Here is a 25,712-nt window from a genome sequence, read left to right as displayed (position 1 = left end):
GAGAGGCTAGCTGTGTGGAATGTACCATGTTAGGAATCTATCCGGGGAATAGTTCAGTAGTACAAAACACTAGAACAAACTAAAGTAAGTAAAATTATCAAATCGGTTCGCGGCACCAAATCTGTTAAAATTGAATATAAAGTTTCAGTTCAAAAGGGCCGCTTTTAAGTGGTGCAATACGACGGCATTTAATGCCGAAATAATCAATTCACCTCCGTAAAATAAATCGGTCCGTTTTCTGATGACACACTTCCTACTTCTCTTAGGTAATATTGTCTCAACGAACGTACATGGCGGTCTGACTGTTGTTCCTCGTGGAACAACATCAAAAACACTATATGCCGTATTTCTGGGTGAGCCAATACTTTACATGAAACGCAGTTGCAGCCGAGGAGTGTAAACACGCGGATATTTATACATTTTGCTTTTGTTGACTTTTCGTAGACGTTAATGCTGTTGAGAGGTACTTTTTGTGCGTTGTTGACATTCAACACCGTTGCAACGAACAAAGAAACGATACGCATGCGCAACTCGAATGTTCGTAATGTTGAATTACTTTAATCTCAATAACACCTATAATTGTAAAGCGATTATACGTGGTGATTAATTTTAGTTATTTCAATTTTTTGTAAGTTTGCTAGACTCGTTCATATCCGTTAGCTACATAAGCCGTCGTATATCCGGACAAATGGCTGAGGTGTACGTCCGAGTTGCCGAGGAGGAGAATGAAGAACCCATGGAGATCCCGTCCGAGGACGACGGCACCGTTTTGCTGTCTACGGTGTCTGCCCAGTTCCCCGGGGCGTGCGGCCTCCGGTTCAGGAGCCCCGTATCCCAGTGCATGCGCGGAGTGAGGATTGTCGAGGGCGTCCTGCACGCCCCGGAGACCGGATGGGGGAACATGGTCTATGTGGTCAACTATCCGAAAGGTAAACAGAGTCTCACGTCTGTTTTTGTTGGACTAGTTTTCCCTCGCAATGACTCAAAGTGGCACATTGTTGACATTAACTTTACTCATGTCACTGTCGGCTTCATTCACTGTCGTCACCCGCGAAGTTGCGCATTCGCTAAAGTTGAAGCGCGAAGTGGCGAGGGATCACCGTACCTGTATTGTGTTGCTGCCTTGTGGGGTTGTAATTAAAGTGACATCAATTCTAATTTTGTTAGCTTGTCTGTAATGTTTGGATTGTATATTAGCATTAAGCTAGTGGACTTTAGTAAAACAGAAGTCAAGACAAAGAAATTCATGAGATTGAGTGAAGGCAGAACCATTGTGTCTTTTACACAGATAACAAAAGGAAAATGGAAGAAATTGATGCCTCTTCAGCTGTGAAAATGAAGCGTGGCGATATGAAGACGTCGGACTTGATTGTGCTGGGTCTTCCGTGGAAAACTACAGAGCAAGACCTGAAAGACTACTTCAGCACCTTCGGAGAAGTTATTATGGTTCAGGTATGGCTGCATGACCTGGGTAAAATGCCCTTGTTGCATATTTGCCTAGGTTGACAAGCAGCCTCCAGAGTGCGTCGTTTCTTTTCTGCTCAGGTTAAACGAGATGGCAGGTCAGGAAACTCCAAAGGGTTTGGCTTTGTGCGCTTTACAGAGTACGAATCGCAGGAAAAAGTCATCTCCCAGCGCCACATGATTGACGGCAGATGGTGCGACTGCAAGTTCCCCAACTCCAAGGTGAATATGGTAATGTCCTCCCAAGCGCAACACTCCATTGACACACATTTAATGTTATTGAGCACCAGTTTTTCTAACCCGGTACTAATCTTGTCTTCACAGCAGGGGCCAGACGAGCCGATGAGGAGCCGCAAAGTATTTGTGGGACGCTGCACAGAGGACATGACTACAGATGAACTGAGGCAGTTCTTCATGCAGTACGGTGAAGTCACGGACGTCTTCATTCCCAAGCCGTTCCGTGCTTTTGCCTTTGTCACGTTTGCAGATGATCAGGTATTATTTGAGCGAGTGTTCCACTATTCTCTTTTGCTGAAAACTTTGTTTGGCAGTCTGCTGTGAGATTTTTGTCAATTTTAAATACCGTATTTGCCGGTGTATAAGTCGACTCGGTGTATAAGTCGACCCCCTAAAATTCGACGGAAATTTACGATTTTATGATATATCCTTTGTATAAGTCGAGCTCAATTGTTGCATTATATTAAACTTCAAAATTCAATATGCGAAATTTATTGACGAAATGTGTTCAAATTCCGGGAGGCCGTGCGCATGCGGCTGTTTATAAGCACCGCGGAGGAGATCACGAAGCCTCATTCGACTTCCAGCGGCCGGCGAGCTCGCGCACGCCGCCCGGCACCACCGGGAGGCCGGAAATAGCTCCAAGCCGAGCGGATCGGCACTTTATAAGCACCGCGGAGGAGATCGCGGAGCCTCATTCGACTTCCAGCGCACTCGCGCACGCCGCCCGGCACCACCGGGAGGCCGTGCACACGCGCCAAGTGGCCGGAAATAGCTCCCGCCGAGCGGACCGGCTCTTTATAAGCACCGCGGAGGAGATCGCAGAGCCTCATTCGACTTCCAGCAGCCGGCGAGCTCGCGCACGCCGCCCGGCACATCCGGGAGGCCATGCGCACGCGCCAAGTTGCCGGGAATACCTTCCGCGGAGCGGATCGGCTGTTTATAAGCACCGCGGAGGAGATCGCGGAGCCTCATTCGACTTCCAGCAGCCGGCGAGCTCGCGCACGCCGCCCGGCACAGCCGGGAGGCCGTGCACACGCGCCGGGTGGCCGAAAATAGCTCCGGCCGAGCGGATCGGCACTTTATAAGCACCGCGGATGAAATCGCGGAGCCTCATTCGACTTCCAGCGGGCCGCGCACTCGCGCACGCCGCCCGGTTCAAATTTTCTAAGTGCCAACGGCTCTTGCGCCATAAAGAGTCCGCCTCGGCTGGTTCCCCATGTCAGCCAGAACAAGTGAAAATTCGGCCTCTTCCCCTGGAAGTCCGGCCAAGTTTGGCAAATATTTTCAAAGTGCGAACGACTCAACCGCCGTAAAGTGTCCGCCTCGGCTGGTTCCCCGTGTCGGCCACCACAAGTGAAAATTCGGCCTCTTCCCCTGGAAGTCCGGCCAAGTTTGGCGAATATATTCTAAGTGCCAACGATTCAACCACCGTAAAGTGTCCGCCTCGGCTGGTTCCTCCGGTCGGCCAGAACAAGTGAAAATTCGGCCTCTTCCCCTGGAAGTCTGGCCAAGTTTGGCGAATATTTTCTAAGTGCCAACGACATTCATTTGGACATGGCGATTGAATGTTTACGTACCGGTAGTTATTGTCGTTGCTTGACGCGCGATGACTCGCACATTCGCTCAATACCCAGTACTTCCCCCTAGCAGTCATCGTCGCTGCCTGGCTTTCGATGTCCGTTATTGAGCTGAGAATATTTGAAATTGTTGCTGAGAATGCGTGTTAATGCGACGAACGCTTTATAATGATTCAGTTTCTCGCTGTTTGATGAGCCTGACGGACGCACACCCACGCACAATGAGATGCATGAGAAACAGCCTTGGTTACCATCACATTTGAAGCGATGAATACGAAGTTAAATTTTATGACTCGGTGTATAAGTCGAGGTCGATTTTTTTCGGTCGATTTTGGATCGAAAAAGGTCGACCAATACACCGGCAAATACGGTATCACCTTCGTAGCACCGTTGCGATGTTTCTAGATCATTGCCAGTTATCGCAATATCCTAAATATCTTTGCAAACTGCTACAACTTGAACTGACGCCTTTGTTGTTATTTTTTCGCCCCACACCCTTCTAGGTTGCTCAGTCTCTGTGCGGTGAAGACTTGATTATCAAAGGCGTGAGTGTCCACATCTCAAACGCCGAGCCCAAACACGGCAACAGGCAGTTTGACCGCACGGGACGTTTCGGAAACGGCTTCGGCGCCCAGGCGTTTGGCGCCCAAGCGTTCGGGGCCAGTCGTAGCGGCATGGGCAGCAGCAACAACAGTAACATGGCCAACTTCGGTTCCTTCAACCTAAACCCGGCAATGATGGCGGCAGCGCAGGCGGCCCTGCAGAGCAGTTGGGGGATGATGGGAATGCTGGCCAGCCAGCAGCAGTCGTCGTCTTCGTCGGCCAGCGGCACCAGCGGCGCCGGCTCCACTCGAGACCAAAGTCAGTCGTTCACCGCGGGCAACAGCAACTACGGCGCCGGCTCAACCAGCCTCAGCTGGGGCACAGGCGCAAACTCCACCAGTGGCGGTAGTGGGTTTAGTTCAGGGTTTGGCTCCAGCATGGAGTCAAAATCGTCTGGGTGGGGTATGTAAAAAAAGCAAAGTGTGCGTGTGCGGTAAGTATTGTGAGAAAGAGTGAAGTCTTTTAACACATTTTTTTCGGGTGTCTGCCTATCTATCCGAACAACACTTTTTATTTTGGTGGGAGATGTTTTGTACATTGAGAGAAAAAGCAGCTAATGATTCTAACTAGAGCAGGGGTGTCCAAACTGCTGTCCAGGGGCCATTGGCAGCCCATCACCGTTGTTTTTCCTCCAGCCCATGGCATATACTAAAATAAGCGACATTACATGCATGGGTTGTTTGCTTGAATTTCACTACTTCCTTCACTGTCTGGAAAGGCGAAACAAATCTGAGTTTTATCACCCAGTTTGTTTTTTTTTTTTAGTTGCTTAAATATTTGTACATACTGCTTGATTAGTATTGATATGTAAAACTAAGCGATGCATGTCAGTGGCTCTTATACCCTTCAATTTGTCTGCTTATCAACCCTTGGAAGAAACGTTTGGACACCCCTAATTTATTGACTAGGAACTAAAGTATTTTTTTCCCTCTGCCTGTCTCTTTTAAATCAGTTTCAACTGGATTCTCTAATGGATGTATTGTGTACTTAGATCAATTAAGATGGAGAAAGGGGGGAAAAAAGCATGTTTACCATTATCCGGCTATATTCTAATTTCAGGCAATCTTGCATTGGGAAGAATCTGGTTGAAAGTTTACCTTTTTTTTTTTTTTAAGTGGACAAAAGCCTTCATTGAAATCTCTTCTGCAGTTGACCTCTCTTCCGTTTCCCTGCAAGGAAGCTCCGATATGGCAGCATTGTCGCGGGGGCGATAAGCACTATCACTCTCCCTCTTCCTGCCTGTGTAAATGCTATGCCATCAAACAACGGCTTCACTCCGCATGTTCTCACGAGACGGTGGGTGTGTTTTCACTTTTTTTATTGATTGGAGAGAGAACTGCGCAAGTGACATTTTTTTTGGATGCGGGGGGGAATCTGAGTGCGGATGGCTTGTGGCGAAGAGTGGAGCGGTTGGTGAGTGAGCGGACTGAGGACTGCCTGTGCGGTGAACGAGCCTCCCCCCCCCTAAAATGTGACTGATTTTCTATGAATGTGTGAGTGGAACCAGCAGATGCGACAAGCACCTCACCCCTTCAATGTGGACATCTATTTGATTAGTATGTCAAAATATTTTTTTCCCCACTTTTTAACCTTTGCAAGATTTTCCACTTCTACTAATTGTGTCAACATGAAAATGTAGTGGAGTGTTGTGCTCTTTGTAATGCTTCTATAATCAGAGTTGAATGCTGTATGGTGTGTGCTGTTCCTTGTTCCTAGACGGATATGTAGGTGTGTATTTGATGTGGATGACGCAGACTGATGAAACCCCTGGTGGGGACGTAAGTGTGATGTGAGAACGTGGAGTCTCCCTTTTTTATATAGCCTATTGATGTTTGTGTGGCAAAAGATGTCAAATGAAGGGAGGTGTCTAATAAAGTTAATAGATTAAGTTGATGCTACTAGCGTGGGATTAAAGAAACTAATTCAATTCACACATCTAGGGACCTTGGGCTCCGCTGGTCGAGGTCTCCATTTGAACCCCGACTGAAGGACGAAGACGGAAATTCCAACACTTTGAGTGTATGGCCTTCTCAGACATGTGGTAGTACCTGTCTTTTTGCTCACTTTCTTAACTTGTCAAAAAGAGAAACTGCTCTATTTCCCCCCTTCTGCTTGAATGGCGCAAGAGATTTTCATGTACTGCTGTGAGTGCCTGGATAAAAGGGTCTTTTCTTTCCAAACTCTTATGGTGATTGGAGGACTGACTTGTCAAATTTCACATCTGTGGAATGGTCACTGGTGTTACGCTTTTGTAGAAAGCTTACAAAGTCAACAATGAGTGTAGTATGCCTACTCGACTATCTTACAGAGCTTGTGCCAATGCATCAGCAAAGATAAATGGATTTACACTGCAGGTCCAAGTGGCCAATTCTGATTACATTTGTTGTGTATTTCAGGTGACAAACATACAATGTAGTTTTGTCTATACTGATGGATCACATGGGCCAAATCTAATTTCTTTGCAACCTCGCTCCTCTGTTTGACAATGTCTCCCACCAGCGATCCTATTGAGGAGAACAGGGTGAGATGGGGCAACCCAACCCTATTGAATTCACTGTGGGAAACCACCACATTACTCCACTGGCCGCTGTCTAATACTGCTTGTTTAATGTAGCATATTTACGCCATATTGCGTGTGCTTTTCTAATTCCCATTTTTGTAGGCGTAATTAAAGTACACTGCCATGCCACATATCCTAAAGCGCCACCCAACAGCAAACCAAATCGGAATTAAGTCACTTGCAACGTGCCGTGTAAATCCATGTGTTAGAGAAAAAAAAAAACATGACAAATTTTTGCCATCTTGTTGACATGTTTATTAGAATGTTTGGGGCAAGAGTGGGGAGTTAGGATTTTCCTGTGTCTTATTCTATGCTATTAAGAGTCTTTGCTCTTCTTCTTCATTTTCAAAGCCTTCTGCTCTTTTTCCACTTCTTCGCTTTTCCTCTGTATGTGTATCGACTGAAATAAAGGGGAATCAAACAAGAACTTGTGTTTAGGACAATGTTAATTCTTTGAGTTGTGGTGTATTCAAACTATGTGACACGGAAAGCTCACCAATGCTGTGCTGCGACGGGCCAAAAGTTTGACATCCTCTGCTGACACAGTGCATCTTTTAGCATGTCTGGAATCAGAGGTCAGTGGGTATTGAGGTTAACCTACGAAACCCAGGCTCACCAATTAACTTACTTTGCAAACGCTTCCAAGTCTTTAGCAAATATATCTGGAAGAGAACCAACAAAAACACATTTGAGTGAATGTCAGCTTGCATATTAAAGCTTTAATACACCATACAAGCTATTGAGATCTAGTCCAGGCACTGCTTCTATAAACTAAACCCCTTAAAATATCTTTCTAGCACCACCAGTTGGAAAGTGGACGAACGTAGCCTCGATAACCAGTCGGCACCCACCACATTGTCTGAAGGCTGTCTCGGTTATCGCCGCTACGACTTGTCGGCTAAACTCTCTGCGGTGGTCCTCACCGATTTTGTGACACATCCGACCGACCGTATAATGTACGGCGGCCTTTAGTCGCTGGAATGGAACGTTATTCACGACATGTTTACATATTGTACATGAAGTTGTTTACATTATCCACCATGAGTGTTTGTTTACCTACCTGACGCGTTTCGTCTTCGCTCTCGGACATTTCGTGTAAACTCAAGAAAACTTTAAGTATGACATAGCTTTATTTGCTCCAAATTCTAAACAATATAAAGTAAAAAATGGTCCTAAAACACTAAGCAACTACATGAGATTTTATTTCTGTGACGGTAACCGAAGGAACTTCGCGGCACGAATTCAAGACAATCCAACCAACGACTCATGACATGACCTTTTTTTTTTCAATATATATATATTCAACAGTACCACCATGTGGTGGGAGTTTGTACTACAATCCCAAGAAACAAATTGACATTTATTAGGGTTACAGGAAGAATTGTTCTCGGGAAAGTTCTTCCTATATTCTATTTCCAGACTACTTGTGTACTAAGAAAAAAATGCTTTAGAAAACTAACTGATGGCAATTTTAATTGGATGCAATACGTTTCAGATGTAAAACTCAGAGTGCCCTTTTGTAAACTTGCTTGCAGACTTGAGCTTCACAGGTAAGTTCCTGAAAAAGAAAACGATTAAATCCATATCAAATTATGTACATTTGAGCTTAATATATATATATAATATATTTATATCTAGGAGAAAAAGGGTGGCCCCACTCCTTTGTATTCTGCCTAACACAAGACTTATCCAGGCTGTGCTGCACAGTAAAGGGTGAAAGGTGATTTTTATTCTTTTGAAATCATACCAAATGAAGTTCATTTTCCTGAATCCAATGAATCCAGCCTCTGTTCCTTTTTTCTCCACGCTGAACACACACCAGCTTGTCATTTTCCCAGTTGACCACACTCTAAAAAGCAGGAACAAATTGGGATGGCGTGAAATCAGCGCACACACATAAAAGACAATGTTAATTAACTCGACTATTTTGAGGGCAAGTTTATCTTTGAATGACCCAAATGTGGCCCAAAGCTTGTATCCAAAATGTGACTTGGGATAACTTTGTTTCTTTCAGGAAATTGCTGCTTGAGATTTTGTGCGTGTGTGTATTTACCTGTGAGAGGTATTACCAAATAAGTCAAAGAAGCTGCAGGGACTGACTTAAAAGGTTGACACTGTAGGATATATTCTACCTGGCGTATGCGGTTATCCATTCCTTTAGTCTCCTTCTTGTATATTCTACCTGGCATATGCGGTTATCCATTCCTTTAGTCTCCTCCTTGTACTCCACCCCGACCTTAAATGCAATTTCATAGTTCCTGAAGGTGGTGAGGGTTCGAATGTTGAAGTGATTGCCCTCTTGGTTGATCACTTTCTGAGGCTTCAGCAAGGCTGCCACTTTGCGAGTTGCAAAATCTACGCCTGTGGGAAACCAGATGATTCCATATCACTGGAGATAGAAAACTATTTCACACCAAAAATGTTGATGGGTGATGCTTAATTATCAAATCAATTATAAATTAAAACAGAACATGGGAATTTTACAATTTTATAGTCAATGTTTAGTACAATGCCCCGCTCAGATTAATTTAGTGGGAGAATATTGGATAAGTAACATCAAGAGGAAGAGCAAGATAAGCAGCAGTTCCAAACGCTTACCAAGAGCAATCATGTATCCCTCAAAGTTGACATTGCTGACCATGTCCCAAGTCCCCGTGTAGTTGACCGCCATCTCGGACATTCTTGTGGCTCCACAATCAGAAGCCAGTGGGTTTTTAACAGCTCTGCGGTGCGACTGTATGTTTCATTGTGTGTCAATATAGGCCAGAGGTGATAGCACCGGAGGGGTGGTACGTACGGGACCTTTTACACATATTAGCCAACACAGCGCTTCCTGTTGTTGGGATTGTCCTTGCAGAAGAAGTGGTCTTTACAGTGCGACGCCATGGCTGGCTAAGAGAGCAAACCTAAGGCCCTATCTTTAAAATAAAATCCACCGTGCAGAACATGAGCTGCTGGGAGGTTGTGTGCAACACAATCCATTCCTCCGTTCACATTTGGAAAAACTGACTTCAGGGGTTGAAATTTGGAGTAAAGTTATCAGAGTTTTGTGTTTTATGGCCAATCATGAGCCTTTGCTTCCATGCTCCACCTACGCACCATAAAAAAATGATTTGTAATTTAGCATCAGACACCTGTGTTCTATGTGTGGTCCAAATGTAGGATCAATTAGACACCATCTCAAGGACAAGTTTGTTTTTTGGAGGATGTCTGGAAAGTGTCCAAATTAGACCAAAATGGCTTACTTGAAACCAAACTAGACTTATTGTGCCTTTTCAGATATGGCTTCTTGAGACTTTTGTGATAGGCAAACATTCTAAATTCCATGTTGCTAAGTGACAGTAGCGTCTGCGCAGACGGAAGGATTGTATTGCTGAGTGCAACACAATCCTCCCGGCTTTCACATTATGGGCAACTGCTGCAATGTTTCTCTACTTGCTGATCCTGGTTGCATACCGCAGTAGCAGATGGATACCCAGGAATCAGAGGCTCAAGTTGTACGTGCATGTTTGCCCGCCCCCATATTTGTCTGTTCTTCACTGTGTTTCTTTTCGGCAGCCAAATTGTCAACGTGGTGTTCATGGCCCTCGTGCTGGTCCCTCAGTTGTACGTCATAGCAAGGTAGCTCAACAATTGCAAGCCTTTTTGCCAAAGATTTGATACTTAAATGGTGTCTGTTTGATTTGAAAAGGCCCACGTCGGCAAGATATTGCAGGCAGCCCTTACTGAACAGCTTGACTGCTTCTATCAGCCTGTCCTTCATCGCCTCAGGTAAACCCCAATTATAGTAAAACCTCTTAAGTTCAACAAAAAAACATCAACTTCTGCATCAACTTCTTTGAATTCGTTCATTCCTATCATTAGCCATTATGCTATATCAGCTACAGTAGATCTGCTGTTAAAGTTCCTCTATTCATTCATTTTCTAAAACACTTTTCCTCATTTGTGAGAGAAGCGGCATACTTGAAAGCACTCCCAACTCTTTCCAAAGGCTTTTCGGTGGTCTTGACACTTATGGAAGTAGTCCCTCAGGGCTTGAGGGCGTCCTGTCACGCATTTGGACTGCTATCGTTTGGGCACGGGGTGTGCTGTGTCATCCTGACATTCACTGCGGCTGAATGCGTAAGATACTTAACTCAAACTTAATCCATATTTAATACCGCTTGATGTCATTAGAGTCGTGGCGGTATATCCTGGACTGGTTGCAAGATAATCCAAGGGCGATCCTGACATTTCTCTTTGTATTTCCGCAGGCCAAAACCACACCTGAACTGTACCATATGTCTCTTTTCATCACAGTGGCATCCATTTTGAGCACAGGTAAAAAGCGCAAGATACTATTTACACACACATAATTGGGTTTGAATTGATAAATGTTACTCTCATCTGATTTTTGAAAAATTAACCTGCGTGATTCTCCTTTCGCGTAGGGTGTGTTAAGAGTTTTTATTTTGTCTTTGGTATGTGTTGTGCCGCGGCGGTCATTTTGCAACACGATTTTTTTCCACAGATATGTCTGAGGTAACTCGCATTTTTAAAAATTCAGGCACAATGTTAAAAATATGCATGCGGTTAAGGTTTTGCATTCTTTTATAACACCCACGTGTTATTTTTTAGGTGCGCTGGCAGTCAAAGGCGGATTGTGGCTGACAAAAAGGCAGCGACAATGAGCTATAAAAGCAGTCCAGCTGTCTCACATGGACATCGGATAGTTTTCATGCGGTTTCCGTGCCGCCGGCGAGACAGTAACTCAAAACTATGGGAATGAAAGAAGAGAAAGTAAGTTAATGCGGTTCACGTTTTCATGCTTTACTTCATCCAAAGCAGGTGCTTCCTTTTGCGGATCCTTGACGTTTGTTTCTCATTGTAACCGCTCAGAGGAAGTTGTTGACAATGTAACGCATTTGAGCCAAATATAATTACAAGTGATGTAGGCCAGCGGCTGTTTAGAAAAAAAAAAAGAACACTTCAATGGAAGCAAACACGTACCTCTTAAAATTTCATTGTGAAAACCAGGTAGAGGAAGGCATACTATGAATGCACATATAATGAGTAAACAACTTTACAATGTTCCAGCAAATGGATCACATCAAGGCTCAGTAACATTCTTTTGACTTACTACACAGAGGAACTGCAAATACAGATTCACGTCAACATTAAAATAAACATACCAAAATGTTTAACATAATTTTTAAACCATATGATAAAATCTGGGCGGCTCGGTGGCGCACTGGGTAGCACGTCCGCCTCACAGTTAGGAGGGTGCGGGTTCGATTCCACCTCCGGCCCTCCCTGTGCGGAGTTTGCATGTTCTCCCCGAGCCCGCGTGGGTTTTCTCCGGGCACTCCGGTTTCCTCCCACATCCCACAAACATGCTTGGTAGGCCGATTGATCACTCCAAATTGTCCCTAGGTGTGAGTGCGAGTGCGAATGGTTGTTTGTCTCTGTGTGCCCTGCGATTGGCTGGCAACCGGTTCAGGGTGTCCCCCGCCTACTGCCCGATGACAGCTGGGATAGGCTCCAGCACCCCCGCGACCCCCGTGAGGACTAAGCGGTTCAGAAAATGGATGGATGGATGGATGATAAAATCTATTATTGCCTTAGTTTTTTTTTCTATACCTGAGATCTGATGCTACCACAATCGACGACAAACAATGAAGTAAAAGCACTGGATGTTTAGAAACTATGTATTGTTTGGTCGATTCTGGAGATTGTGTAACATTTCGACAATACTTCCCTGCCGGAGCTTTTACATCATCGTAAGGCGTTACGGAAAGAGGAAAAAAAACATGCAAACAGCAGAGGGTAGGTTCCACAAAAAAATTGTGAATTTGTGAATGCTTGATGGTTTACTGTAAACTACTCATAAGGGCAAACGTAAAAGTTTCAAGAGAGAGTGCCAACTATAAATTATTTTTTTGCTATTCACTGGTCTTGGTCCCTAACCTTTGTAAATAGTCATGGCTTCACTGTACCTGAATTAAAGTTCTGTTTAAAGATATTTTTTTTATCCCTAACCCAAAAGTGCATCGTAGTCTATGTACCAGACAAGCGTGCCATTTTTGGGTTTCACTCCAGTTATAGGCCATTTGTTTGGCTCATCCTTGACACGACTCAGCTGGGTGACAAGCTCGTGTTTACCTTTGCCCATCACTAGCAGCGCCACCTTGTGGGCTCGGTTGATAGCGTCAAGTGTGAGGCTCATGCGCTGGTGCGGCTTGACGGGGCTCTCTGTGAGGACCACCAGGTCATTTTCACTGTTGGCTGCATTAGCGCCAGGAAAGAGGGAAGCCGTATGTCCATCATGGCCGACTCCCAGAAGGACAAAGTGGAACCTGGAGCCATTGACTAACCTACTAATATCTTCCTGATACAGCAGCGCTGTCATGTCCTCCTCGACGCACAGCCGCTGCTTAAACTGCACCGGCATTGGATGGATGTTGTAATAGGGGATGCGCACGTGCTGCAGAAGGTGCTGGTAGATGTTGTGAAAGTTTGACTCCGGGTCGGTCGGTGGCACGCAACGCTCGTCCACCATCCAGATGTGTGTTTCACGCCAAGGGAAGGAGAAATGGTGCAGGGCCAGCCTGTGGAAGAGCGCGATGGGCGTCGACCCACCGGAGAGGGCCATGTGGAAAACGTCGCCCCGGAGCACGGCCGCCTCCGCCACTTCCTGGATGTCGAAGGCCAGACGCTCTATCAGCTCCTCAGCCCAGGCAGACACCATGTCGTTGGACCGATACGTGCCTTGCATAACTAGGAAACTCCTTGCAGATTCACCTTTGACCTGCTCCGGTCCCAGAAACACCACATCACTTTTGTAGGTGATCTCTTTCCCTTTTAGACGGACATCCAGCAGGTCACCATTGTCAGCTCCTCCCGGGTAGACGCGGGGAAAAGTGCCGGCTAAGCTCTCAAGCAATGGAGTCCAAAAGTCCCAAGATGCAAGGAGATTATCAGTACTGATAAAACTATTTTTGTCTCCAGCGAAAATACGAGAAATTAATTCTGCATAAGCTTCTTGTTGCACTTTTGGAGTTTGGACATAGTAGTCTGACAGAGGCGAGCCCAGGACGTCAACATTTGTGTGATCCGTCACTTCCTTCCACTCACCCTCTGGAACAGAAGGCTTAAAGAGATTCTTGGAAACGAGAATGGCTGGGTATCGAAGGCTACCGTGGCCAAAGTAGAAGATAATCTCTTTGGGCTTGCAACGATAGCTGTTCTGAAGACAGAACATGTCGTTCTTGAAGACGACCCGTGCGTATCCTACTCGTTCGTCCAACATCTTCCCCGAGATCAGAAGGATGGGCACCCCCTCATACTGGGCCGTGCCCATGTGCGCCAGTACAGCTGGAACGCAAAAAGTCGACTTTGAAAGTCAACTCCAAAAAGTTGATTTAGTATTTGTAATCAAACCGTCTGCAATACTAACCTGCAAATGTTGGTGTGATGCTGATGTGGTCTTTGGTCTTGTTGAGCTCCCGTTGAACCTCGGCTTGGTACGCTTGGTACTGGCCGACCACCGCCTGATTCTTGCCCAAGGGCAACAAAGAATTTAAGAGCCACAGCTTGTTTTGGAGAACCTCCTCGCTGTCACTGAGATTGGCAGGAAGTTGCATGGTCAGTAGAGCCATGACCTCGGTTAGGTGGTTCTGGATTACATCTCGGATCACACCGTACTGGTCGTAGAAGGGAATACGACCTATGAAGAGACCATGACAAAAATACGTGTACAATACAGCGGCGGATTTGTATGATCTTCTGGTACTTACAGACGTTCTTACCACTACTGCAGCCCTGAAAATGGTGCAAAGTTGAATTACCTTGTACATCTAGAGTCTCCTTTACGACAATCTCTATTCTCTCCATGTAGTGTTTGTTCCAGATTGGATCAAGGAATTTCTTGTTCTCTACTCTGAAGGGAAGGATCTTTGAGACCACCTGATATACGACAAAAGCAGAAAAAGCAGCCAATCAAACTCAGAAGACTTGTGAGTGACATTTACACGCTCGTCCTCACCTGCTTTCCCAAGTAGTGGTCGATTCTGTACATTTCTTCATTGCGCAAGGCCTTCCCGAGGTGAGAAGCAAGCGTTTGCGCGCTCCTCAGGTCATGTCCAAATGGTTTCTCCAGAACCACTCGGAGCCATGCCTTCCCACCGACAGGCCTGCAGCCAGTATCGATTTTATCTGCGATATCTGCATATGCAAATGCTGGCACGGAGAGGTAGAATAGTCGTCCAGCCTCGGTTAGTCCTTCCTCATGAACCTGATTCTTAATTTGCTCGGCCAAATTCTGGTAATCGTCAAGGGTCTTGAGTTGCCAATACTGAGCTAGCCGTAGGAACTGCTCCTTGAGCACGGCGCAGCGTTCATCGGAGACGTCCTTTGGGCACGACACCGCCTTCAGGATACCGAAGAATATCGGCGCGGCCTTGTCCTTGGGTGACTGTCCACTGGCGTAAAAGGAGAACGTGTTTCCGCTATTGACTTGCTTTAAGTACAGCTGGAAGAAGCCCTGCCAGAGGTACTTCTTTGCCAGATCTCCAATGCCACCAACTACCACCACGGAAACGTGGCCGCGACTTTGCTTCTCTTCGCCATGTCCTCCAATGGCACACAGTGCGAGCAGAAACAGGAGCGTAGTCGCGTACATGCTGTGAAAATATACACGTATTTTAGATCCGCGTTTAGAAGACACAGTCACAAGTTGCCAATATGTTTTCACGATGCGCTGCAGTGGCCCAATGAATAGGGATCCATTGATAGACGAAAAAGCAGGGTTTTCTTTCTTACTTTGATGATGTTGAGAGACGCAACGTGGTGGCTTTATTATGCATGCCTCACAGGTGAGAGATTTGGGGTTCCAGGCTTTCCTATGTGGAGTTTGTATGTTCTTCCTTTTTTCCATAAGTATACGGCTTCCTCCCACATGCCCAAAATATGCATATTTTAAAAACTTGGCTTTTTGTGAGGTTTCATCCTTCGAGGAAATTGACATGGTGCTGGCCTAGCTATATTATGTAAAGTCCCTTGCGATAACAACTGATGTGATTTGGTGCTATATAAATAAGACTTACTCTATAGCAAACTATATCTTTACTCAAACACTGCATTGATGTAAAGCTAAATTAAACTGGGTATTATAAAATGAAATAGAACTTACCCAAAATTCCAAAGCTGCGGTAAGAAGAAGTCTCCGCTGCGATATGTAAAAGTGAAATCGAGAGCTACTAATTATTGTGTTGCTTAAGTATAGCGATAAATGTAGTGATCCAAGGGCACCAGCCAGTGAGATTTGTACCGGTGGGAACTTTGTACTTTGCTCAGGGGCACGGAGCTTCTCTTGCTACAATAGTACCGCTGTCCATAGAAGGCTGGAAAAGTTCAACAACCCTGCTGATTTCCGAGAAGATCAAGTCAACTATTGGGCAAAATGGGGAAATACAACATTGCCATAAAACCTTGTTAAATATGGGGGAAAATGTCATTGTGTGACTCAGTGTGTATTATCAGCAGGTTTTACCGTGATACAAACAAAGCAAAACCCCAGCTATTTATTTGAAGCTCTGATTCACCAGTGATGTTGAAAATAGTGCTTCCCAAATATTTGACGATAATGACATACAGACAAACTGTTCTCATGCATAACTTGCACACACACATGAGTTTGGTCACCGCCGTTGGGACAGAACTCGCAGTGCCTGTGTTGCTTGTACTAATGGATTACGCTCAATTTTCCAAATGAATTTATTTTCAGACATAACTCAGTAAATTGACATACTTTAATAAAAAGACACAGCGCTCATTCAGGACCTCACTAGATTTGTCTCTTCTACAGAGCCATGTGACGCTATTTCAATGGGAAGGCCAACCATTCCTGCATATCAAACAGTCCGCCACACTGCATTATTTAGGCTCGTGTAGCCCTCACACTTAAATAGGAGATTTTTGCAATGACTAAGCAACTTTTTAATCCTACCCAAGAATATATAGAGAAAGAGTATTGATTACGAACAATCTTGATTCTGCAGAGAACAATTTTCGATTCTGAGGCTTGACCTAAACTACGACGTAAAATGACCTTTTGAATACTGCATAAGATCTACCACATACAGTATGATAATAAAGAATAGTAATTCAGCCTTTTATTTAGATTTATAATCTATAAATAGTTTGCTCTGGCGTATTGTGTAGCTCTACATCGTGCGTAGCATATACAAAGTATTGGTACAAAATAGCGCATGAACATTAGGGGGAAAAAAAATTGGACATTGTTGATGCCACATTGTTGATTCCACCTGATTGCTGTCAAATTCCACTTCCGCATTGACGTAATAGCGTTCGCAACGGCGTGACGTAATTCTGTACGCGGGGAATACTAGAACAAATGGCTTAACGGCGTATATAAAATACATATGGTTAAGTAATAAAATATTTAAAAGACACTTTAACGTACCAGCGTGCCATTTTGTGTCATCATTTGTGAAACCGGTCCTACACTTCCTGCTTTCGTCACGTGACCGTCGCTCTGACGTTGTTAGCTACGAAATGCTAAATTGTAGTCATTACGTGGATACAAAATGCACACAAAATACCAATCGATAATATTTTTATCACTACTGGATAGTTGGACAGTTGGCTAAGCAACGCCATTGCGGTTTCCGGCAAAGGCGCGTTCCATTTGATTCCGAGGACGTCTATTTTGGGACACAAACTGATATTTTGTGCAAACGTTATACATTTTTGTGACCACAAATTAGCACATTGTATCATATGTTGCCACAAATTACCCTGTTGTGTCACACGGGTCTTGACTTACAAGTTTAATTTGTCCCTGACAATTGTATTTCAAATCTCCTCCACTGAAATGAATCAGAGCCATTAATCTATCCGACCGTACAAAAAAAAAACACCAGCAAAAATGTAGTAAGTAAAATATCACTCTACAGTATTTTACTTATGCATTACTAACCATCACATTAAATGTAAAAGGTGATGCCAAACATTTTGCATCTGTTTTGCACACTAAGGCCACAAGGGGGCAATAAAATGTATAAAGACACATATAGTCGAAGGTTGTGGGCATGCTGAAGCCTAACCAACTCAGTCTCAGGGAACATTACAGACAAACATTAAATGTGTTTGTGGAAATATGGGAGTAAATAAGAGTGCATGGAAAAAATACATACAGACTCCTAACAGGATGGCAAGAGCCGGGTTGACATACAGACTCCAAACAGGATGGCAAGAGCCGGGTTGTTGAACTCACAACCTCAGACCAGTTCGGCAGATGCGCCAACCACCTCATACATATATGCTGCACATACTGTATATGCAAATTAGACGATGAAACAAAAGTAATCTTGCAACTAAGCAGGATTTGTTTTTGCATGGTATAAAGGATATATGCTGTTGCTGGTGCTTGTGATCAAATATGAAAGGTTTAGAATTACCATAACATCATTGTTTTGTTGTTTGTTATCTGGAACACCCAAAGACCCTAAAAAAAAAAAAAAAAAAAAGGGTGGATAATTATAAAAGGGGCGGCTCGGTGAAGCGCTGGGTAGCACGTCCGCCTCACAGTTAGGAGGGTGCGGGTTCGATTCCACCTCCGGCCCTCCCTGTGTGGAGTTTGCATGTTCTCCCTGGGCCCGTGTGGGTTTTCTCCGGGCACTCCGGTTTCCTCCCACATTCCAAAAACATGCTTGGTAGGCCGATTGAAGACTCCAAATTGTCCCTAGGTGTGAGTGTGAGTGCGATTGGTTGTCTGTCTCTGTGTACCCTGCGATTGGCTGGCAACCAGTTCAGGGTGTCCCCCGCCTACTGCCCGATGACGGCTGGGATAGGCTCCAGCACGCCCGCGACCCCCGTGGGGACTAAGCGGTTCAGAAAATGGATGGATGGATGGATAATTATAAACGAAATGCCAGCACTGAATCTGGAATCTGAAAAATGCGAATGGTTAATTTTGCCTTGGCCTAAGAAAGTGGCTCCACACATTGTTCAGCTGTGTAGTGTCATCAGCTTGCCAAATGACACCCCACCGCAAACAAAACAGGTGTCCCTTTAGACCAAATAATGATCCAATTGTTGTGGACCACACTGCCAACTCAGGTCCTTTCTTTGACTTTGCTGACCAGTTGTCAACAGAGCACCGTCCCTTTAACGAGAAGCCCCCATTCCTGTCTGTCAAGCAGTTTAATGCTTTGCATCTCATTATATGCATTACCATTTTGACTTTTTATTCATTGAAATACTTAAAAACAGAGTTATGCTTTCTAATAAAAAATAGAAACAAATAAATACATTGAACTAAAGCTTTAAAAATATTCAAAAATACTATATAAAAAAATCGACAGAAATCTACAAAAGTAGAAATTCAGTTTTCTACATACTTTTTGTAAATTAGAAAAAAAAAAAACATCATGTTTTACATATACAATCATTATTAAATTATGTTTATTTACTTCCAATTGGTCCCACCACCAGCTATGTCACCCTCTTATGAGTCCAAGTTACTTACAATTTGTCAATTCCGCACTGACTTAGGGCAATAATAAATTGTGATCAAAGCCTACAAAAAAGAAAAAGAGCAGCAACTTTGTTTCCCAGATACTGTTGACAAAATTAAAAAATCAATTTGGATTGTTTGTTGTAGTTCAACCCCCAAATTTCACAGCAAAGCGTCTGCACACGAGCTGGCAAACAGCTGTAATGCTACTGTAGTGGCCTCCCAAGTTGGCCGGCCGCTGTGAAAAGTAAACAATAGACAGGATGGTGCATCCTGTGCGTGCGTCCATATGTGTGTGATTTTGTGTGTGTGTGCTAGCCCAGCTGTCACGTCTATAAATTGAGACTTAAGGGACCCAAAGATTTACAAACAAATAATCTTCCTCTCCAGAATACAAAATAAAACAAATCCCCCAAAATATCTCAACGAGCTCAAGAAATCTGTAAAATTCTAAATAAAATAAAATGTGTGTGCATGTGCAAATAAAGCGTATACTTGTGGGCGTGCATGTGTGTGTGTGTGCGTGTGTGTGTGCGTGTGTGCGTGTGTGCGTGTGTGCGTGTGTGCGTGTGTGCGTGTGTGTGTGTGTGTGTGTGTGTGTGTGTGTGTGTGTGTGTGTGTGTGTGTGTGTGTGTGTGTGTGTGTGTGTGCTAGAGTTTGCCTCTAAAGCGAGCATAAGGCTCAGCTGTCCCTCTCTAACTTCAGGCTTAAGAGACCCGCAAGGCGCAAGCTGAAGGACTACTGTTTGGTTGGTATGTGTGGGAGTGGCGGCAGTGTGTGTGTGTGTGCGTGTGTTGTTGCCCCACACCCCCAAGGCATTTTACTCAGCCCCCTAGCTTCCTTCCTCCCTTTTGTTAAGGCTTGTGAGGAAGACTTGGTCAAGCTGAGCACACAAGCCAACGCATATGAATGTGTGCTGTCATCTTTATTAGGCCCCCCAGCCAACATCCATTACCTTTAACACATGAGGAGATTTCACTTTTAGTTAGCTGGGCCCCTCTTCCCCACTCCCCATTTTTGACTTGCCAGACGAAAGGGATTATGGGAAACCCAGCATGGAAGCAATTTGAATACACAACCTGTTACTTATTCCAATACAGACTGTAAAGCAGCACAATTAACAGAGATTACGACTCAAATCATTGCAGCTTTTGTGATGCTGCTGAGGATGCCAAAGAAAAAAACAAAATACAAGTTAAACCTCTCGTTGAACTGGCCTTTTATTTTCGACAGCCAAAGCGTAATGAGTCGTAATCATGCTATCTCATCAGAATCGTGATGGTAGATGGATTATTGGGGCAAAGGAGAAGTGCTCACTAAAAACAGTTCTTCCTTAAATCTTCAAAATGACCTCATGAAAAATGTGAGCAAAGACAAGTTTGTATTTTTATTCAGTCCAAATCAGAACCAACCTGTGCCGAGTGCCGTTCCACTTTGTGGTTGTTTTACCTTACAAAGAATAGATGGCTCAGTCTTTTTTGTAGCTCATAAAAGAACTTCCCGTCTACCTGAAGCATTCATTACCGCGCAGCTGCTCTCGGATCAGCCAGGTCAGCGTCATGCGCGGCGTGATGAGCGACGAGGCCAGAAGCCACTAATAGACTTAAGCCAGCTATGTATGAGTAATGCTTGTGTTCTCAAACTGCATTCTCACATTTCCCCTCCTCACAAGAAAGACACTTGTCGGAGCACGCTCGCGCTTTTGTCTCGCACCGCTACAACACACACGGAATGGGCCTGATACGGGCAACTCGCACCCGGGATTCCATGTGGGGTCTGTAAAGTTTTTTTTTTGTTTTTTTACAGAAGACCACACAGAATGTGAGGAAAAAGATGGAATTCTTCATCCACAATGAGTGTCTGTGACTCGTTTGAGGATGGGCAGTGTTTGTGTATTGAAGAAAGCATTGCTTCACAAGTGCATGCATGTGCTGAACCCTCAGATGATGATGTCATTGTTTTGATAATGGCTCGCAGTTTCACCAAGCTCGGGTATTCATCTGTTTTATATAGCGCTTGATCTTAGGAGTGTTGTGGGTAGCTGACTTTTTGGTGAGTGTTACAGTGCAATGCCAGTAGATGCCAGGAGCCCCTGCCCCATTGGCCCCCCCACCCTTTGCACGCCACTGTGTGGGTAGTTCAACTAGTTAATACAATTTTAAAAGTTTATTTTTTTGTTCAGATTTTATTACACATTATTCCACACCTGAAAAAATTATGCAAGCAGAAAAACTGATACTAAAATTAAATAAACTACCGTATTTGCCGGTGTATTAGTCGACCTTTTTCGATCCAAAATCGACCGAAAAAAATCGACCTCGACTTATACACCGAGTCATAAAATTTAACTTCGTATTCATCGCTTCAAATGTGATGGTAACCAAGGCCGTTTCTCATGCATCTCATTGTGCGTGGGTGTGCGTCCGTCAGGCTCATCAAACAGCGAGAAACTGAATCATTATAAAGCGTTTGTTGCATTAACACGCATCCTCAGCAACAATTTCAAATATTCTCACCTCAATAACGGACATCGAAAGCCAGGCAGCGACGATGACTGCTAGGGGGAAGTACTGGGTATTGAGCGAATGTGCGAGTCATCGCGCGTCAAGCAACGACAATAACCACCGGTACATAAACATTCAATCGCCATGTCTAAATGAATGTCGTTGGCACTTAGAAAATATTCGCCAAACTTGGCCAGACTTCCAGGGGAAGAGGCCGAATTTTCACTTGTTCTGGCCGACCGGAGGAACCAGCCGAGGCGGACACTTTACGGCGGTTGAGTCGTTGGCACTTAGAAAATATTCGCCAAACTTGGCCGGACTTCCAGGGGAAGAGGCCGAATTTTCACTTGTGGTGGCCGACACGGGGAACCAGCCGAAGCGGACACTTTACGGCGGTTGAGTCGTTCGCACTTTGAAAATATTCGCCAAACTTGGCCGGACTTCCAGGGGAAGAGGCCGAATTTTCACTTGTGGTGGCCGACATGGGGAACCAGCCGAGGCGAACACTTTACGGTGGTTGAGTCGTTCGGACTTTGAAAATATTTGCCAAACTTGGCCAGACTTCCAGGGGAAGAGGCAGAATTTTCACTTGTGGTGGCCGACATGGGGAACCAGCCGAGGCGGACACTTTACGGCGGTTGAGTCGTTGGCACTTACAAAATATTCGCCAAACTTGGCCAGACTTCCAGGGGAAGAGGCCGAATTTTCACTTGTTCTAGCCGACATGGGGAACCAGCCGGGGCGGACTCTTTATGGCGCAAGAGCCGTTGGCACTTAGAAAATATTCGCCAAACGCTCTCAGGATAGAGAAGACCAAGAAGATGCCCTTTATGACGACAAACTAAACGAAAATGAATGGAACGAGCTTTTCGGAAATAGCGACGATGAAGACGAATTTTGAACTCTATGTACCGGCAATCGCTTTATAATTATAATTTGTTGTTTCTTAACTAAAAATAAACCAGTTTCTAAGAGTGTTCATTGTTGTTAGTCTCTCTCGGCGCGTAATATCACCGGGTCATGAAGTAAATAATATTTAAAATGGCGTATAGATCGCTCGCTACAAACTCGCGAATTTGAACACATTTCGTCAATAAATTTCGCATATTTCTGATTGAATTTTGAAGTTTAATATAATGCAACAATTGAGCTCGACTTATACAAAGGATATATCATAAAATCGTAAATTTACGTCGAATTTTAAGGGGTCGACTTATACACCGAGTCGACTTATACACCGGCAAATACGGTAGCTTAATTTTACAAAATCATTAAAAATAAAAAAATGAATAAAAACCAGTCCCTTTGTAAATATTAAATAATATTTAATTGAGTAAATCATTAATTTATTACAGCACAACGCAACAGAGCAGTCCTCTGTTCTAAGATGGCCGCCAGTGGCAAAAATATTTCCCTATGGTGGACCACTGCTTTTCATCATCAAAAAATTAGCTTAGCTAGACTCCAACTAACCATTGACCAAAATAATTACAAGCATCGTCAAAAATGAAAGGATGATAGCTATGTCCTGTGATTGGCTGGCAACTAGTCAAGGGTGTACCCCATTTCACTCACCAAAATTCATCCGGGTTACGCACCAGCTCAACCGAGAACTTAACGAGCACAAGCGCTATAGAAATGATTGTGCGCGTGTAGCTAATGTGTATTTGGAGGCTAATGAGTGTTTGTGAGTGAAAAGCAAGAGAAAGGATGAGACAAAAAAACTTAAAATGCATGAACAAAGGCGTGAATCCATCAGTCTTAACAAGAGTTTGGGTGGCTGCGGGTGGGGTGGCTAAGTGTGAGAATAGATTTTGTGTTAGCGGTCCACAGAAACTCCCCCGTCGCTTTGAATAGAGGCGCTCCTCCGTGTTTGTCGCTATTACGAGAAGGCGTGAGGGGCAGCGGGGTGAGGGGTGCTGAATGACGTGACGTTGCCGCTTGAGCCGCTGCTCGCTGACCCACAAAACGCGGATCTAGTGCCCCCTTGCCCCCGCTGAGAAGCTTTTTTTTGTGCCTGTCATCGCCCCTCAGAAGCTAGTGATGTGGGGGAGTTAGGGTGGGAAATAGGGGGGGTGTTTGGAGTGCTCCGAGGCCTCATGCTCTGTCAGCTCAATCAAAAGAAGCTCGCATTGTGTTTGGAGCGTTTGCATACTTGTGCGTTAGAGGGTGTGTTAACCTTTGACACCCTCCGATTCGATGGGGACAACAGAATGGACCTTATCGAGAGGGGGATGTACGTTAACACGCTCGGAGGTAACGCCTCACGTATCGGAAAGCACTACAGCGACGAGAGAAGGTGTTATAGTTGGGGTGCTTGAAATGCAGTGGCCCTTCACGCCAGAATACAAATTGCGCCGGCTGATTTGAAAGTGAAGAGTTGCTCGCTGTCCATGGGCATCCACGTTGTATGTGGGAGTAGGGCAAGGTGGCCTTGAAACATGGCCTTGTGTTTTTGAATCAATAAAAAGAGAACTCCAAAGGTCGAAATAATGTCATGGTCTTCATTTGAGGAACAACTTTATAATTTTGAGGAGCGGGTTTTTCTGCTGCTCTTTTGAAGAGCCCTTCCGATTTTGAAATTATCTATCCTTTTAGCTCAAAAGAGTCATTCTTGTAGTGCTGTGATAATATTGAAACAATGACTTTTTATCTCTAAAATATACAACTTTTTTTCCTGAAAAAATAATTTTTAAAATCTTGATGTCTTTTTCTCGTAAATACGTTCACACCTTTTCTCAGTTTGATTTTATTTGGGGAAAAAAATTTTTACTCCAACCTTTTCTTCTTGTCCCAGCTGAAAATGGGCAAGAGATGGTTAGAGAAACGAGGCACACCCTGGAATTGGTCACTAGCCAGTCGGCCTTATCCAAACCACAAAAGTGCAAACCAAATGCCCTGAATAGCATAACGCACTTGGAGCCCCCCATCGGACAGACAGTCAGACAGTCATTGTGTTGAACTATAATTTACACTTGTACGCCATTGAAAGGGTCAAGAAGATGCAATTCATCACTTAACTTGTTCATGTATTTTTCTCCAACAACATCTTTCACTCGTGCTGTTGTTTGATTAATGTGCATGCAAATATCCACCTCATCTGTTGATTTTTTTTTTTTTTTTTTAGGGAGTGGAGCCCAGAGTAGGCCTTTGTTCGGGCTGGCCGTCTGTGCAGAGGTGCTGTTGTTCCCAAGTGCGCCCCGCTTCGCAGAGGGGGACTTGACTCTTCAAATTCCTCCCATCAAAGTTGCTAGGTGACGGCGTCTTTGCGGACACATATTCATACCCAAAGACTCTTTTATGAAGAGCGGCTCATTAGTAGTTATATATTCATAGCGGGGCCACCTCCCCTCACTTGACCCCTCCTTTGCCAGTCGTGGGAAAGACAAGTCCAATGTGAGACAAGGAAGGGGGGGACTTTGGGCAATTACTTGCTCAAAACGATTGTCCGATTTTAACACTGGCGAAAACAACATTTCATCGGTCCACTGATGGAAAGGTTAGTTCATTTAAGCAGAGAACATCAGGATTTCATTCAAAAGCAAAGTCAGCCCACCCTTAATGTGACAGCGCTTGGAACGCTGTCATCTGTAGTCATTTATCAACACTTTAATTGCATCCATTTGTAGTCAATCATGATGTAAGATTTCTTTCAAGGTCTACACACTTAAGTGTAATGCTCACCATTAGATATGTGGTTATTCTTGGAAAAATAAGATTTTTTGTGAGGGGGGGAATTAAAAGTGGGCCAAGGCAGTGTATCTTGTGTATTGTGAAATGATTGACATTGATGGACATAGTGGTGATACAATCCCCACTGTAATATATTGATTTTAGCCATTATTATCTAGCACAGGGCACTATTTTCCTTTCATGAGGCCAGTTCAGTTTAGATGTTTGTTATTATTTAGCGTGAATATTTGGGAATGGCATGTTTTAAAGTTCTTTAAATGTTTTATTCATGTGCAACTTTATTCTCACAATCTTAACACTTTAATAAGCTACATTAGTAAGATGAACTATTTAAATGTACTTTTAATTCTATGAAGCACATTGAGTTGCCTTGTGTATGAAATGTACAATACTGTATAAAACTTTAATATAAAACATGTCTGATAATTTATTTTGTAATATGCAACTTTTCTTAGAAAAATGTCTTTATTCTTGTAATATTATGATTTTAATTGCGAAAATGTACTGTATAAACACACCTATACTGATAATAAATAATAATAAAAAAATTTGTA

The 25,712-nt window shown here is 44.1% G+C and overlaps 5 protein-coding genes across 14 annotated transcripts; 2 read left to right on the top strand and 3 right to left on the bottom strand.

Annotated features, from left to right (window-relative positions):
• The first annotated feature begins 250 nt into the window (after positions 1-250).
• Positions 251-6,871, top strand: tardbpb (TAR DNA binding protein b). Of its 6 annotated transcripts, none has more exons than XR_007484562.2 (5): positions 251-929; positions 1,289-1,452; positions 1,546-1,959; positions 3,785-5,180; positions 5,825-6,871. XR_007484562.2 is itself a non-coding variant. In XM_049733455.2 (5 exons), the coding sequence occupies exons 2-5, from the start codon at positions 689-691 to the stop codon at positions 4,292-4,294; spliced, it is 1,329 nt and encodes a 442-aa protein (XP_049589412.1). In that variant the 5' UTR covers positions 252-353; positions 634-688; the 3' UTR covers positions 4,295-6,871. The 6 variants fall into 6 exon arrangements, 5 of the variants coding, with proteins under 5 accessions (XP_049589412.1, XP_049589416.1, XP_049589414.1 ...); XM_049733455.2 differs by having other exon boundaries at positions 252-353; positions 634-929; positions 3,785-6,871; XM_049733459.2 differs by having other exon boundaries at positions 252-929; positions 1,546-1,686; positions 1,792-1,959; positions 3,785-6,871.
• Positions 6,676-7,712, bottom strand: cenps (centromere protein S). The gene is made up of 5 exons (XM_049733473.1): positions 7,505-7,712; positions 7,296-7,419; positions 7,073-7,106; positions 6,941-7,007; positions 6,676-6,844 (listed from the first exon to the last, which is right to left on the bottom strand). Exons 1-5 carry the CDS (start codon positions 7,532-7,534, stop codon positions 6,761-6,763), a joined length of 339 nt encoding a protein of 112 aa, XP_049589430.1. The 5' UTR covers positions 7,535-7,712; the 3' UTR covers positions 6,676-6,760.
• rbp7b (retinol binding protein 7b, cellular) lies at positions 7,631-9,227 on the bottom strand. 2 transcript variants are annotated; one of them, XM_049733469.2, is made up of 4 exons: positions 9,043-9,227; positions 8,577-8,805; positions 8,192-8,293; positions 7,631-8,002 (listed from the first exon to the last, which is right to left on the bottom strand). In XM_049733469.2, the coding sequence occupies exons 1-4, from the start codon at positions 9,122-9,124 to the stop codon at positions 7,936-7,938; spliced, it is 480 nt and encodes a 159-aa protein (XP_049589426.1). In that variant the 5' UTR covers positions 9,125-9,227; the 3' UTR covers positions 7,631-7,935. The 2 variants fall into 2 exon arrangements, with proteins under 2 accessions (XP_049589426.1, XP_049589429.1); XM_049733472.2 differs by having other exon boundaries at positions 8,627-8,805; positions 9,043-9,213.
• Positions 9,228-9,569: 342 nt separating this feature from the next.
• On the top strand, positions 9,570-25,711 carry LOC125977176 (uncharacterized). Its single transcript, XM_049733474.1, has 7 exons — positions 9,570-9,941; positions 10,003-10,065; positions 10,136-10,215; positions 10,436-10,566; positions 10,698-10,764; positions 11,062-11,223; positions 24,593-25,711. Exons 1-6 carry the CDS (start codon positions 9,868-9,870, stop codon positions 11,112-11,114), a joined length of 468 nt encoding a protein of 155 aa, XP_049589431.1. The 5' UTR covers positions 9,570-9,867; the 3' UTR covers positions 11,115-11,223; positions 24,593-25,711.
• Positions 11,233-16,999, bottom strand: h6pd (hexose-6-phosphate dehydrogenase (glucose 1-dehydrogenase)). Of its 4 annotated transcripts, XM_068652295.1 has the most exons (7): positions 16,907-16,970; positions 15,614-15,871; positions 15,244-15,368; positions 14,468-15,104; positions 14,271-14,388; positions 13,880-14,149; positions 11,233-13,797 (listed from the first exon to the last, which is right to left on the bottom strand). In XM_068652295.1, exons 3-7 carry the CDS (start codon positions 15,285-15,287, stop codon positions 12,458-12,460), a joined length of 2,409 nt encoding a protein of 802 aa, XP_068508396.1. In that variant the 5' UTR covers positions 15,288-15,368; positions 15,614-15,871; positions 16,907-16,970; the 3' UTR covers positions 11,233-12,457. The 4 variants fall into 4 exon arrangements, with proteins under 4 accessions (XP_068508396.1, XP_049589404.1, XP_068508397.1 ...); XM_049733447.2 differs by lacking the exons at positions 15,244-15,368; positions 15,614-15,871 and having other exon boundaries at positions 16,907-16,999; XM_068652296.1 differs by lacking the exons at positions 15,244-15,368; positions 16,907-16,970 and having other exon boundaries at positions 15,614-16,900.
• Position 25,712: the final 1 nt, after the last annotated feature.

This window comes from Syngnathus scovelli, chromosome 11 (assembly GCF_024217435.2).
Source record: "Syngnathus scovelli strain Florida chromosome 11, RoL_Ssco_1.2, whole genome shotgun sequence".
Classification (NCBI taxonomy): Eukaryota; Metazoa; Chordata; class Actinopteri; order Syngnathiformes; family Syngnathidae; genus Syngnathus; species Syngnathus scovelli.
Note: the sequence above shows the minus strand (reverse complement) of the source record. Positions and strands in the feature narration are given on the sequence as shown.